The 12,663-nt window shown below is 33.9% G+C and overlaps 1 protein-coding gene across 2 annotated transcripts in view; it reads left to right on the top strand.

Annotated features, from left to right (window-relative positions):
• The window catches only part of EXOC5 (exocyst complex component 5), a 57,171-nt gene extending 45,887 nt beyond the window's left edge, over positions 1-11,284 (top strand). Inside the window, exons 15-18 of one of the 2 annotated variants that reach the window (XM_021716489.1) lie at positions 1,394-1,480; positions 7,941-8,049; positions 8,244-8,459; positions 9,047-11,284. In XM_021716489.1, the coding sequence (XP_021572164.1) occupies positions 1,394-1,480; positions 7,941-8,049; positions 8,244-8,459; positions 9,047-9,235 (601 nt within the window). In that variant the 3' untranslated portion in view covers positions 9,236-11,284. The remainder of the gene's footprint in view (positions 1-1,393; positions 1,481-7,940; positions 8,050-8,243; positions 8,460-9,046) is intronic. The other variant, XM_008065962.2, reaches the window with a different exon arrangement.
• The last annotated feature ends 1,379 nt before the right edge of the window (positions 11,285-12,663 follow it).

The raw sequence follows: 12,663 nt of genomic DNA, 5'->3' as shown, positions 1-12,663 counted from the left end.
GTACTTGACACTGCCAAAGTTTTTAATGAGAAAATACTGTATTACATGGCTAGAAAGATTCCATTAGAGGTAAAGAAAATACTATGATGGTACAGAAAACTAAAAGCAGGTTGAATAGCTAGGGTCTGAAATTTCAGAAGATGTACAATCTCACAGTTAGTAAAGATTGTCACTTTGTCACGGTAGACATATGAATAATTTTTGACTGGGGACAAACTCACAGAAACTATGGAGTTACTCACAAATGAATTAAGAAGGAATAAGGTGCAGTGCCTGTAGCATCCATCCATAATCAGTTTCACTGAGGTATTGTGAAATCTGATCCCTATAGTGGAAGATATGGTGTTTATCACATACACCCCCCCCACCCCCGCCCCCACCCCGGCTCAGGCAATCCTCTTGCCTCCACTTTCCAAGGTGCTGGGATTACAGCTGTGAGCCACCATGCTTGGCTCTGAGCCATACTTTGAAAGGAAATTTCCTTTTTAAAGAGATACTACAGTAGGGAATTCACACAGCTGTTAGGGTTGCACATGCCCTAATTTTGGGTGTTTTTCACATTTTAGCAGCATTCCAAAGGCAATATGATTGTCATGGTTTTTTTTTTTGTTCGTTTGTTTTTTAGGAAAGTTAAATACTACTAAATTGGCTGTTAGCCTTCAAATTTTAATTAGTATGATTACATATTTTTTTTTCTTTTTTTTCTTTTTGAGTTGGAGTCTCACTCTGTCACCCAGGCTGGAGTGCATTGGCATACTCCCGGCCACTGCAGCCTCAACCTGCTGGGCTCAGGCAGTCCTTCTGCTTCAGCCTTCCAAACAGCTGGAACTACAGGCACGTGCTACCACACCCAGCTAATTTTTTGATTTATTGTAGAGACGAGGTCTCACCATGTAACCCAGGCTGGTCTCGAACCTGCGGGCTCAGGCAGTCCTCTCACCTCAGCCTCCTAAAGTGCTGGGATTATAGATTTGAATCCCGTGCCCAGTCCTAAATATATTCTTAAAGCTCTGGTGATACCCTGTAACTTTTTTTTTATTATTATATGAGATGTTTATTTATAAAAGAAACCAAAAAAATTCAGAATTACATGTTTATTCTCTAAGAGGTATCTCCTCAGAGATCAGAATAATAAATTTAAATTATTATTTAAATTTTCTTCCTTTTTAATTGGTTAATTTTTCCTAGTGTGACTATTATAATGAATTGGGCATAGAAAATGCTCAATAATTACTTCTTATGTGTTTCTTGGATTTGTGAGCAATATTAAAATAATATGTGTGTATGTATATATTTATAAATATATTTAGTGTAATACACAGACATATGCAAAACTGTTAGAGATTATTAAACTATTAAAGTGATTCTTTTTCCTCCTTTAAATATACAATAGCTCTTCTCCTAAGTTATCTGAATGCCTTCAGAAGAAAAAGGAAATAATTGAACAAATGGAGATGAAATTGGATACTGGCATTGATAGGCAAGTTGCTGGTTTTATTTTATCTCTTGCATTTTAAAATTATATAAACACTATATCCTAGCAACGTGAAAATTCTTTTTAGAGAAGAAAAAAGTCTGTCTTAATTCTATCACTTTGCTGTAATATTTGATTTTATTTTTACAGATTGCTTTCATCCTTATTAGAATATTATTTTTATTGGATCCTGAATTTTTTAAATTTGTCCTCTCAGTGTTTGATGTACCTTTCTCATTAAGCTTATTCACTTTAGCTTTTGATTTAAAGTGAGATATGTGTGACTCTTTTCACGTGAACACTTAGAGGCCATTGTAGATCTGTTAATTGGCCTAATTTCAATATCATTGTGTCTCAAGGAATAGGGAGGTCTAAGGAGAAAGGAGCAAGACAGGGGAATGGCGGGTCAGAACATACACAACATTTATCAGTTGAGTTCACTGTCTTATATGGGTACAATTTGCAGTACCCCAAAACAATTACAGTTGTACATCAAAGGTCACTTATTACAGATCACTGTAACATATTAGCAATAATGAAACAATTTGAAATATTATGGTAATTACCAAAATGTGACATAGAAACACATAGTGAGCTCGTGCTGTTGGAAAAATGGCACCAGCAGACTTGCTTGATGCAGATTGTCACAAGCCTTCAATTGCTTTAAAAAAAAAATACACACACACAGAGTATCTGAAGCACAATAAAGTAGAATGCAGTGAAGCAAAGTATGCATGTATATCCAGAAGAGGGATTGCTAGATCATATAATATCATATAGTATAATATTCATTTTTAATTTTTAAGGAATTTTCATACTGTTTACCATGATGGCTGTACCAATTTACATTCCCACAATCACCGCCCTTTAAGTATTCTGTTTTCTTTACACCCTTGCCAACACTTGTTGTCTATTGCCTTTTTGAAATTAGACTTCCTAACAGATGATGTTGAGCACCTGTTGGGCATTTGTATGTCTTCCTTTCAGAATTGTCTCTTCAGGTCCTTTGCCCTTTTTTAAATAGGTTTTTTGTTTTTTGTTTTTTGTTTTTTTGTTTGTTTGAGTTTATTATATGTTTTGGAAATTAACCCTTATGTGGTATATGGTTTGCAAATATTTTCTCCCTTTTCATAGGTTGTCTCTTTACTCTGCTGGTTGTTTTCTGTGCTGTGCAGAAACTTATTTGTTTGGTGCAATGTCACGTGGCTATATTTGCCTTTGTTGCCTTTTTCTGGGGGAAGATCATATCCAAAAACCATTGTGAAAACCAGTACCAAGAAACTTTTTCCTATTTTCTCCCAGTAGTTTTACAGTTGTAAGTCTTTAGTCTTTAATCCACTTTGAGTTGAAATTTTGTATATGGTATAAGACAAGGGTGCCATTTTATTTTTCTGTGTGTAGATGCCCAGTTTTCTCTGCCATTTATTGAAGAAACTGTCCTTTTCCCATTGTGTATTCTTGGCACTCTTGTTCAAGATCAGTTGACCATAAATGGATGAATTTATTTTTAGGCTCTGTATTCAGTTCCTTTGATTTGTATGTCTGTTGTTGTGCCAGTACCATACTGTAGCTATAGCTTTATTACTATGGTGATAGCTTTATTGCTGTAGCTTTGTAATATATTTTGAAACCAGGAAGTGTGATGCTTCTAGTTTTGTTCTTCTTGCTCAAAATTGCTTTAGTTATTCAGGATCTTTTGTGATTCTGCAGGATTTTTTTTTTTCTATTTCTGTGAAGCATACCACTGGGGTTTTGATAGGGAATGCGTTGACTCTGTAAATCACTTTGGGTAGTATGCACATGTTTACAATACTGATTCTTTCAATACATAAACACAGGATGTGTTTCTGTTTATTTATATCTTTAATTTCTTTCAGCAATGTTCTGTAGTTTTCAGTGTATAATTATTTTACTTCCTTGGTTAAGTTAATTCTTAAGTATTCTTTTTGATGCTATTGTACATGGGAGTATTTTCTTAATTTTTTTTTGGATAGAGTGTTAATGTATAGAAATATGACTGATTTTTGTATCTTTTTGTTTGTTTGTTTGTTTTGTTTTTTGAGTTGGAGTCTTACTCTGTCGCCCAAACTGGAGTGCAGTAGCCACTCCCAGCCACCACAGCCTCGACCTGCTGGGCTCCGGCAATCCTTCCGCCTCAGCTTTCCAAGTAGCTGGAACTACAGGCATGCACTACCATGCCCGGCTAATTTTTTTTTTTTTTGATTTATTGTAGAGATGAGGTCTCGCCAAGTTGCCCAGGCAGGTCTTGAACCAGCGGATTCATGTAGTTCACTCACCTTGGCCTCTCAAAGCTCAGGATTACAGGCTGAGCCACCGAGCCCGGCCTTTTGTATGTTGAATTTGTATCCTGTAACTTGACTGAATTCATTTTTTATTTCTAACAAATTTTTGATGGAGTCTTTAGGGGTTGCTATATTCAGGCTCATGTCTGCATGAGGAGACAGTTTTACTTCTTTCTTTTCAATTTAAATTTCTGTTTCTTGCCTAATTGCTCTGCAAGGATTTACAGTGCTATGTTTATAGAAGTGGTGAGACTATGTATTCTTGTCTTGCTTAATCTTAGAAGAAAAGCTTTCAACTTTTCACTGTTGAGTTTGATGTTTGTCACATACGGTCTTTATTATCTTGGGGTATATTCCTCCTGTATATAATTCATTATAAGTTTTTGTCATCAAAGGGTGTTGAATTTTGCCAGATGCTTTTTTCCCCATATTTTCAGATGGTCATATGATTTTTATCCTTCATTCTGTTAATGTGCTGTATCACATTTATAGATTTGCATATGTTGAACTATCCTTGAATCTGAGGGATAAACTGCTTGAATATTGTGTAAAATCTTTTTTTTAATGTGCTGTTTTTTTGGTTTTGGGGGGGGAGGGTTGGTGATTTTTCACATCTTGTCATCAGGGATATTGGCCTGTAATTTTCTTTTGTGTTCTCTGGCTTTGGTATCGTGATAATACTGTCCTTGTAAAATGAATTTGGAAGTGTTACCATTCTTTAATTATTTGAAAGGGCTAGCATTCTTTCCTATTTCTTCTGGTTCTTCAGTTTGTTGGTATGTAGTCTCTCTTTGTTTTTAGTTAAATCTGAATATGAGATTACCCATACACAGAACTTCATTTAACATTATTATAGTGTATTTCACTTCCAAGAAGTATATATTTTCCTAACCTAAATCTCTTACATTAATTTGTTTCTTCTTGCTTTGCTTCAGAATACCTGAAAATCATTTTGGGGAAGAAGGAAAGTTTAATATTTTAAGCTTTCAAAGTATATAAAATATATATTTTCTAGATATCTTCTTAATAAATTATATAATCTATTTCTATATAAACCACGTGGGGCCAAGACCTACGTGCACTATTATTCACTGTGTGGTTGGTTTGTTTCTTATTCTGTTTCCGGTTGTGTAAAAATATTGTTGAAAATCTCAAAAAGGCCTGCAGGTACCCCTATGAGTAACAGTGATAAGAAAAAGAGGAAGCATTTATTTTTATCTATAACACAGTCAAGCAGTTGGACAAACTGGATAGTAGTGTAAATGTGAAGTGTCTTATTGAAGAGTGTGGTGTTGGAATGACCACCATATATGTCCTGAAGAAACAGAAGGAATAATTATTGAAGTTCTGTGCTGAAAATGATGAGGGTGAAGTGCACAACATCAGTAAGGGTACCTTATCTCAAACCAGGCAAAGTGGGAACCAAAGGAAGGCCCAAACTTTACCTGTATGATGTCCAGTTGTATACCTAATCCTGAATTATACCACACATCTTTAAAATAAAATATAAATTAGAAAAAAAGACAGTGAAGAACAGAAGATAAAAAATAGAAAAAACACTACATAAAGCTAAAAATGAAGATCTCGATTTGTGTATTTGAAAAAATGAATCTATCAGTATTGCAGTGGACACATGCCACTTAGTGGTATGCTGATCATGAAACAAGCAAAGGTCTATTATGAAGACCTGAAAATTGAAGAGAACTGTGAAAATTTAACAGCTGGTTGCAGAAATTTAGGAAAAGACACAGCATTAAGTCTTTAAAGATTTGAGATGATAAATCATCTGCTGATCATGAAGCAACGGAGAAATTCATTTGCAAGTTTGCTAAGGTCACCGCTGATGAAAATCTGACACCAGACTATTATGGTGTCATTGTCCCACAAAGACACCAACAATGCAGCTGATGAGACAGCCCCAATAGGAATTAAGGATGCCAAAAACTGAGTAACAATGCTGGGATATGCTAAGGCAGCAGGCACTCATAAGTGTAAACTTGCTGTGATAGGCAAAAGCTTGTGTCCTCACCATTTTCAGTTTCTTGCTAGTTCACTATTAGGCTAACAAAGTCTTGGATCACTGGGTCATGTTTTCTGATTTATTTCACAAACATTTTTATACTAGTGATTTGTGCTCACTGCAGGGAAGCTAGACTTCACTGCAGGGAAGTACCTGCAAGATTTTATTTCTTGACTACTGTTTTCCTCATCCTCTAACTGAAATTGTCATCAATAATATTTATGTCATGTACTTTTTCCCAAATGTGACTTCATTAACTCAGCTAGTGACCAAGGTATCCTTAGATAATGAAAAATAAATATTAAAAAAACACTTTCTTGAACCTCATGCTAACAGCAGTGAACAGAGGCATAGGTGTGAAAGTTTTCAAAAGGAGTTTAGCTTGAAGGATGCTGTTGCCAATGCTTAGAAAAAAGTAACTAAAGACACAGTTGTGCTTACCTGGCATAACCTCTGTATGATGACTATGTTAAGTGATGATTATGAACAAGGTGGTAACTTTGAAGGATTCTGTGTATCAAGTGAGGAAAAAAAATGGTGTCTGACCTTATGCAAAAATTTACCTTCAGAATCCAACAGTAAGTTGGAAGAAGTGAACATCAAAGAAGTTTTTAACATAGATGATAAGACTCCAGTTTTTCACTCATTGACCAATGGTGAAGTAACTGAAATTGTTCTGAATCAAGGTGATTGTGATAATAGTGGCAATTAAGATGACATTGCTAACACTGCAGAACAAATGCCTGTAGATGACATGGTGAAAATGCGTGATGGACTTATTGAAGAGCTAGAGCAGTGTGCATGCTTTTTTTTTTTGGAGTTGGAGTTGGAGTCTCACTCTGTTGCCCAGACTGGAGTGCAATGGCCCGGAGCGGCCACTGCAGCCTCAACCTGCTGGGCTCCAGCAATCCTTCCTCCTCAGCCTTCCGAGTAGCCGGAATTACAGGCATGCGCTACCATGCCCAGCTGATTTCTTTATTTATTGTAGCGATGAGGTCTCGCCTAGTTGCCCAGGCGGTTCTCGAACCCACGGGCTCAAGCAATCCACTCACCTCAGCCTCCCAAAGTGCGGGCTGAGCCACCGAGCCAGGCTACAGTGTGCATTCTTTACAGAACAAAGAATCATGTCAGTTGATAAAATCAAGACTCACTTCTAAGACAAAAAATATTGTTAATGAGACAGATGATTCTGGAGGAAACATTTTAAAAAGCTATCCAGCAGAATGCCTCATCCCTAGAGGACACACTTTTTGGCTCCTCAACTGCTTCTGATGTTTCTTCTAAACTAAAAAAACACTGTACACAGTATCCTTTTAATCAAAACACAGCATCATAGGTAGAGACTAAAAGCCTGCTATTTTTTTGTTGTTGCTGTGTTTAACAGCTGACACAGGTATTCTGGTTATACTACTGTGCTGTTTAGTTACCCTGAACACATTTTGTTCACTGTATTAATGGCATGTCAGGTTTTTTACTGTTAAGTACTTTTGTGTGAATAAGTGTAAGAAAATGACTGCTTATGGGTAGCATAAAAATTCAGAATCAGGAATGGTGTTGATGCCCAACAACCATAGATTGTCCATATGGGTGGCTGAGATATTGGCACCCTTGCTTTCTGATGGTACAGTGTACACAAATGTTTCATGCACAAAGCCATTACAAATATTGTGTAAAATTACCCTCAGATTATGAAACATAAATGAATTTGTGTTTAGAGTTGGGTCCAATCCCCAAGATATCTTATTATATATGTGCAAATATTCCAAAATCCAAAAAAATCCCAAACCTGAAATACTTCTGGTCCCAAGCATTTCAGAAAAGGGATATTTAGCTTATATACAGTTTTGCCTTTGAAGATCTTAGTTGTTAAGGAAATAAATTAATGAGAGGCTTCTAAGATCTTTAAGATTTCCTGAAATATTTTACAAATAATCTGTGTCCTGTTTTGAACAGGAAGTTAATAAATTCAAGAGCTTTTTCATATTAAGACCTAGAGCTTACTTTTTATAAAATCTCAAATTTACCAATAGCAAAATAGTTTTATGGTGATATGAAAGTAAATAATTTTAATTAACATAAATAATATAATTAAATATTAATATAGAATAAAGTGATTAAGTACATTGTGTTCTCAATTTTCTAGAACATTAAACTGTATGATTGGACAGATGAAGCACATCTTGGCTGCAGAACAAAAGAAAACGGATTTTAAGCCAGAGGATGAAAACAATGTTTTGATTCAGTACACCAATGTGAGTAAAAGTGTTCATTTTGCTAATAAGACTGTCTGCTTTGTTAATACAAAGTTAACGTTTTCATTGGTGTATAGTACTGTGCCCTAAGTGTTTTTTCTTTTATACTTAGAGATCAGTGAGAAACTATGTATTGTCTCTTTAGCTAAACTGATATACATTTCTCTATAATAAGTGTAGAAAAACTTTTACAGGCCTGTGTAAAAGTCTGTGCTTATGTAAGAAAACAAGTGGAAAAGATTAAAAATTCCATGGATGGGAAAAATGTGGATACAGTTTTGATGGAACTTGGAGTACGTTTTCACCGGCTTATTTATGAGCATCTTCAACAATATTCCTACAGTTGTATGGGTGGCATGTTAGCAATTTGTGATGTAGCTGAATATAGGAAGTGTGCCAAAGACTTCAAGGTATGTATACACAAATGTGAAACTTGCAGATAAACTCAAGAACATGTCAGATCATTAAAAATCTGTATTTTCTTATAATAATTAGTGAAAAGTTTATACCTTTTCTTGATATTATATGAGATCCTGAAAAAGTGTTGGTCCAGTCATATTTTTTATATTATAAATTTTTGCTTCATGCTTTATTTTTAGTTCCACAGCCCTGGCCTTATTGACATCATGGCTAATGCTGTATATGTCACACATTAGGAAGATAGTGTTCTTTCTACATGTATATCTCTCTGAAATTATTTTGCCCTGAGGTTTAAATTATTTAAGAGCTATATAAACGATAACTAGTTCTAGTCCACCAAAGTATAAATGATTGTTACTATTGAAGAAGGTTGACATAATATGAATCTTTTCAAAAGACAGTGTTCAAAACTACCAAAATCTTTGCATTATAACTCTTTAGGACTTTAAGAAATTCTGATATATTGAGCTCCTCCCACATTATCCTGGTTGACAGTGTAAGTAAAAGGTAGTTACAAATTAATTGTAAAACTGAAAATTATTTTGTTTCAATGTTCTTTTTCCTTCTTTTAATTCAGATTCCAATGGTATTACATCTTTTTGATACTCTGCATGCACTTTGCAATCTTCTGGTAGTTGCCCCAGATAATTTAAAGCAAGTCTGCTCAGGAGAACAACTTGCTAATCTGGACAAGAACATACTTCACTCCTTCGTACAACTTCGTGCTGACTACAGATCTGCCCGCCTTGCTCGACACTTCAGCTGAGGATCAATTTGCAGAGGAGATGAGTTGTAATTCAGTAGACCTTAGTTGATAGAAAGCACAGGAGATTCCTTATGACACAGCTAACATTTTATGAAAAAATGACTGTTTGGAAGAAAACAGCAGCCATATTTATCTTTAAGATTTTATTTGTGACTCCAACCCAAAAAAAAAAAAGGATTTTATTTGAACACCACTGACTGTATTTTGATTCCCCCTTACTTGAATTTTAATTTTATTCTTGAATTTATAAATTTCAGATTTTATAAAACAACATGCCACTGTTTCATCCTGGAAAACGTTGGTGTCAGAAGGCAGATGAAATGTTACCAGTGTTTTTGCTTCTTATACTTCATCATATTCCATTTGGAAATTTTACCAGTCCGTTTTGCATTAAAAATAGGTGAAATACAACAAAACCACATTTATTATTTATCAGTTTTAATGATCTTTTCAGCACTGGTAATTGTTAATCAAAGTTGTTTTAAGTTTTCTTAAAGAATTTTTTGCCTCTCTCAAAAGGTTAACAATTAAGCATATTTTCTGGAGGTGACTGGTTGGATTTTTTTCTGAGGTACATTAATACTATTCCAAGAAAAATATCATAAATTAAACTAAAATGATGAAGTGTTTTATGTCGATATTAGTAGTGGATCAGAATACATCTGCTTTCTGGGTAAAAAAAGTTTACTATTTCTTATTTGGTAAATAGATTTTAAGCCAAATTCTAGCAAGAAATTAGTAAAAATACCTTATTTTATATTTCCTTAAGATAAGGTAGAGGACCTTAGCTAAAGAACCATATTTATTCATTATTTTAATATTATAAGGGAAGTTCAAAAAGTGAGGTATAGTCTAACTGGTGCATGTGAGAAATATTGGCAGTGTTTAACAACAATGCAATCTTTTAAGATTTCTGTCTTAATGCTAAACTTGAATAAGATGGAACAGTTGAACATGCGGGTAGTCTTTTATTTGAAGAAGAATTGGGAATTGATAGATACCATTCTAAGTTTCGAGACAAGCTTTGCAAAGACTGGTTGCTTTTCATATCTATAAATCTGTGATTATCCTTTTTCAAGGCATTTTTGAAGTTATTCCTACTTGAATATAGTTAATAGAATTGGCTTAATTTGGTGACATAATAAATCACTTATAAAATTTTAAACATCAAGTGAAAATTTAGAAAGGTCGTTATTCTATAAACCATATAAACTTGCTCTGTGAGAATGCGTTCTAAATTATATTTAATGTTTCAACTTTCATTGTGTTGTTCATGGTCTTCTAGCAACAGATAAATTTAAATGTTCAATTTATTCTTGACTTTTTTTTCTTTAATGTAGGCTTTTTGGCCTAATTTTGGAAAACTGCTTTTCTTATGATAACCTTATTCTGAATAGCCATCAACTTTACCAAACCTTCTAGGTCCAGAACTAACTACTGTTTAAGTTACTATTTATGGAATTTTCTTCATTTTCTGTTTAGCCCAGTGTTAAGGTAAACAAGGGAAATCAAGTATGCCAACTTTTGTCAAAGCATTTTAGGACATGGTGGCAGCTTTAGAAGGCTATCTAGTTTTATATTCCTTAGCCAAGGAAGAGCCAGAACAGGTTTTGGATACTAGAGAAAGTCATATGCTTGTACTGTTGCCATTTTAGAAAACTCTGATGTGAATTCAAATTATACCTCTGTTACTTAAAGCCAACAATTTTAAGGCAGTAGTTTTACTGGCCATTTGAGCTCTTTGTACAGTGTCAATTTGTAAAAAAAAAAGAAAAGAAAAGAAAAGAAAAAAATCTCAAATAAAACATGAGATAACATTTTAAGACTTCCATATCAGAGGAGTGCTTCAAATTATTTTGTTGGATTAATTTTTTAAGTGTAAAGCATATACTTGTTACTTAGACATTTTGTTAATTATTATTTCCATGCTTGAGTTCTGTGCAATATTTTCTATTATGTCCATTGACAGGACAGTGACAGAGAAACTTATAAGTGAATACTTAATTTAGAAGTGTTAACATTAATGCTCAATAAACAAATTCCCTGCAATTGTTTTTTTTTTTTTATTTCACTCTTTTTACATTTTAAGGCCATTCATCCTGAGTTTTATAAATGATTTTTAATTTAAAATCCTAAGCTTTTAAAAATTTTTCAGAGCATAGATCTTCTCACTTCCTTTTTTAGCAGAAAAATACTTGACTAACCAAGATTAGAAACTTAGCCTAAACAAGATGGTCTTTCTCTATGAAAAAACAATGTGTTGTGTGAATCATATGCATTGTTTGTATTCTGATTTTTAAAGTATTTTCATTTTTATAGCCATTGTAAAATTTTACCCAAAATTTATGAGTCAAGAGATGATCAGTAAGTAAAATGTTTTTCATATGCATGTGACAAAATTTTAGGTAGAGATAATGGAGCTTTGTATATTGGTAACTTTAGCCAACATCTTAATAAGGAAAATGTTTGCAATATTCCACAGTTTCACATTAGCTAATATGCAACATTTAGATAATACATGAGAGTCAAAAATATGCTCTAAGACACTGCAGTTTGTTTTCCTTAAATTTGAATATTTCATCTGAAATACAGAACATAGGTTTAATAAGGAAGTCTAGCGTCTGTAAATTACGATTTTGAAAATGACAGTCAACCAGAGTAGATGAAGAGTCCTTATGAAGAATTGTTTTTAAAAGCAGCTGGGTCTTTAGAAAGATAGATGACTATCTGATCATCCTAAAACAGCTGTTGGTCTCATTTTAAGGACTACCATCATTGCATGTCCTTAGAATCTTCCTTGTTTTAAAAAGAGTTGCCAAAGTATGCTAATTTAAAGTAGATCAAATTAAAATCTAATTTAAAAGTAGGTTAACTTATGTTATATTTTAGACCATTCTTTTGCCTCCTTAACTTCTAAACATTTTACTTTCCGAATATCAGCCTTCTGGCTCACAGTGAAATAATTTAATTATCAGTCAGTAGACTGAATCCAAGTGGCAAATTTACTGCTTCCTTAAATACTTTTTTCTCACCTATGATGGTGAATATTTAAATACAAGGATCTGGATAAAGAGATTCTGGTTTTTGAAATGCCATAAAACCTCTTAAGGTTGTCATGTTTATAAGGTAGTGGCTAAGGCATGCTTGAACTGTATGTGATAGATAGCAGGGTTCACTCAGTGCATAATTTGCTGGTGACTTAAAAAGGATCACATCTGGGAGATTAACATTTTTTTAATGCAAAAATATTCTGTATGTTACTTAAGATTTTTCAGAAGTGTGAGATGTTTTCCAGAAGCATGCTGAATTCTCCTGATTTCTAATCGAGAATTTATCATGCATTTTGTGCTTTCATCCAATTAGTTTATCTATATTCGGTTTCTATATTACTTCTCTGCTTGACAAGATCTATCCAGTCTATATTGTTA

This window comes from Carlito syrichta, unplaced genomic scaffold (assembly GCF_000164805.1).
Source record: "Carlito syrichta isolate Samal-C Ts95f unplaced genomic scaffold, Tarsius_syrichta-2.0.1 Scaffold308823, whole genome shotgun sequence".
In the NCBI taxonomy this organism is placed as follows: Eukaryota; Metazoa; Chordata; class Mammalia; order Primates; family Tarsiidae; genus Carlito; species Carlito syrichta.
This window is presented reverse-complemented; position numbering and strand designations above follow the sequence as displayed.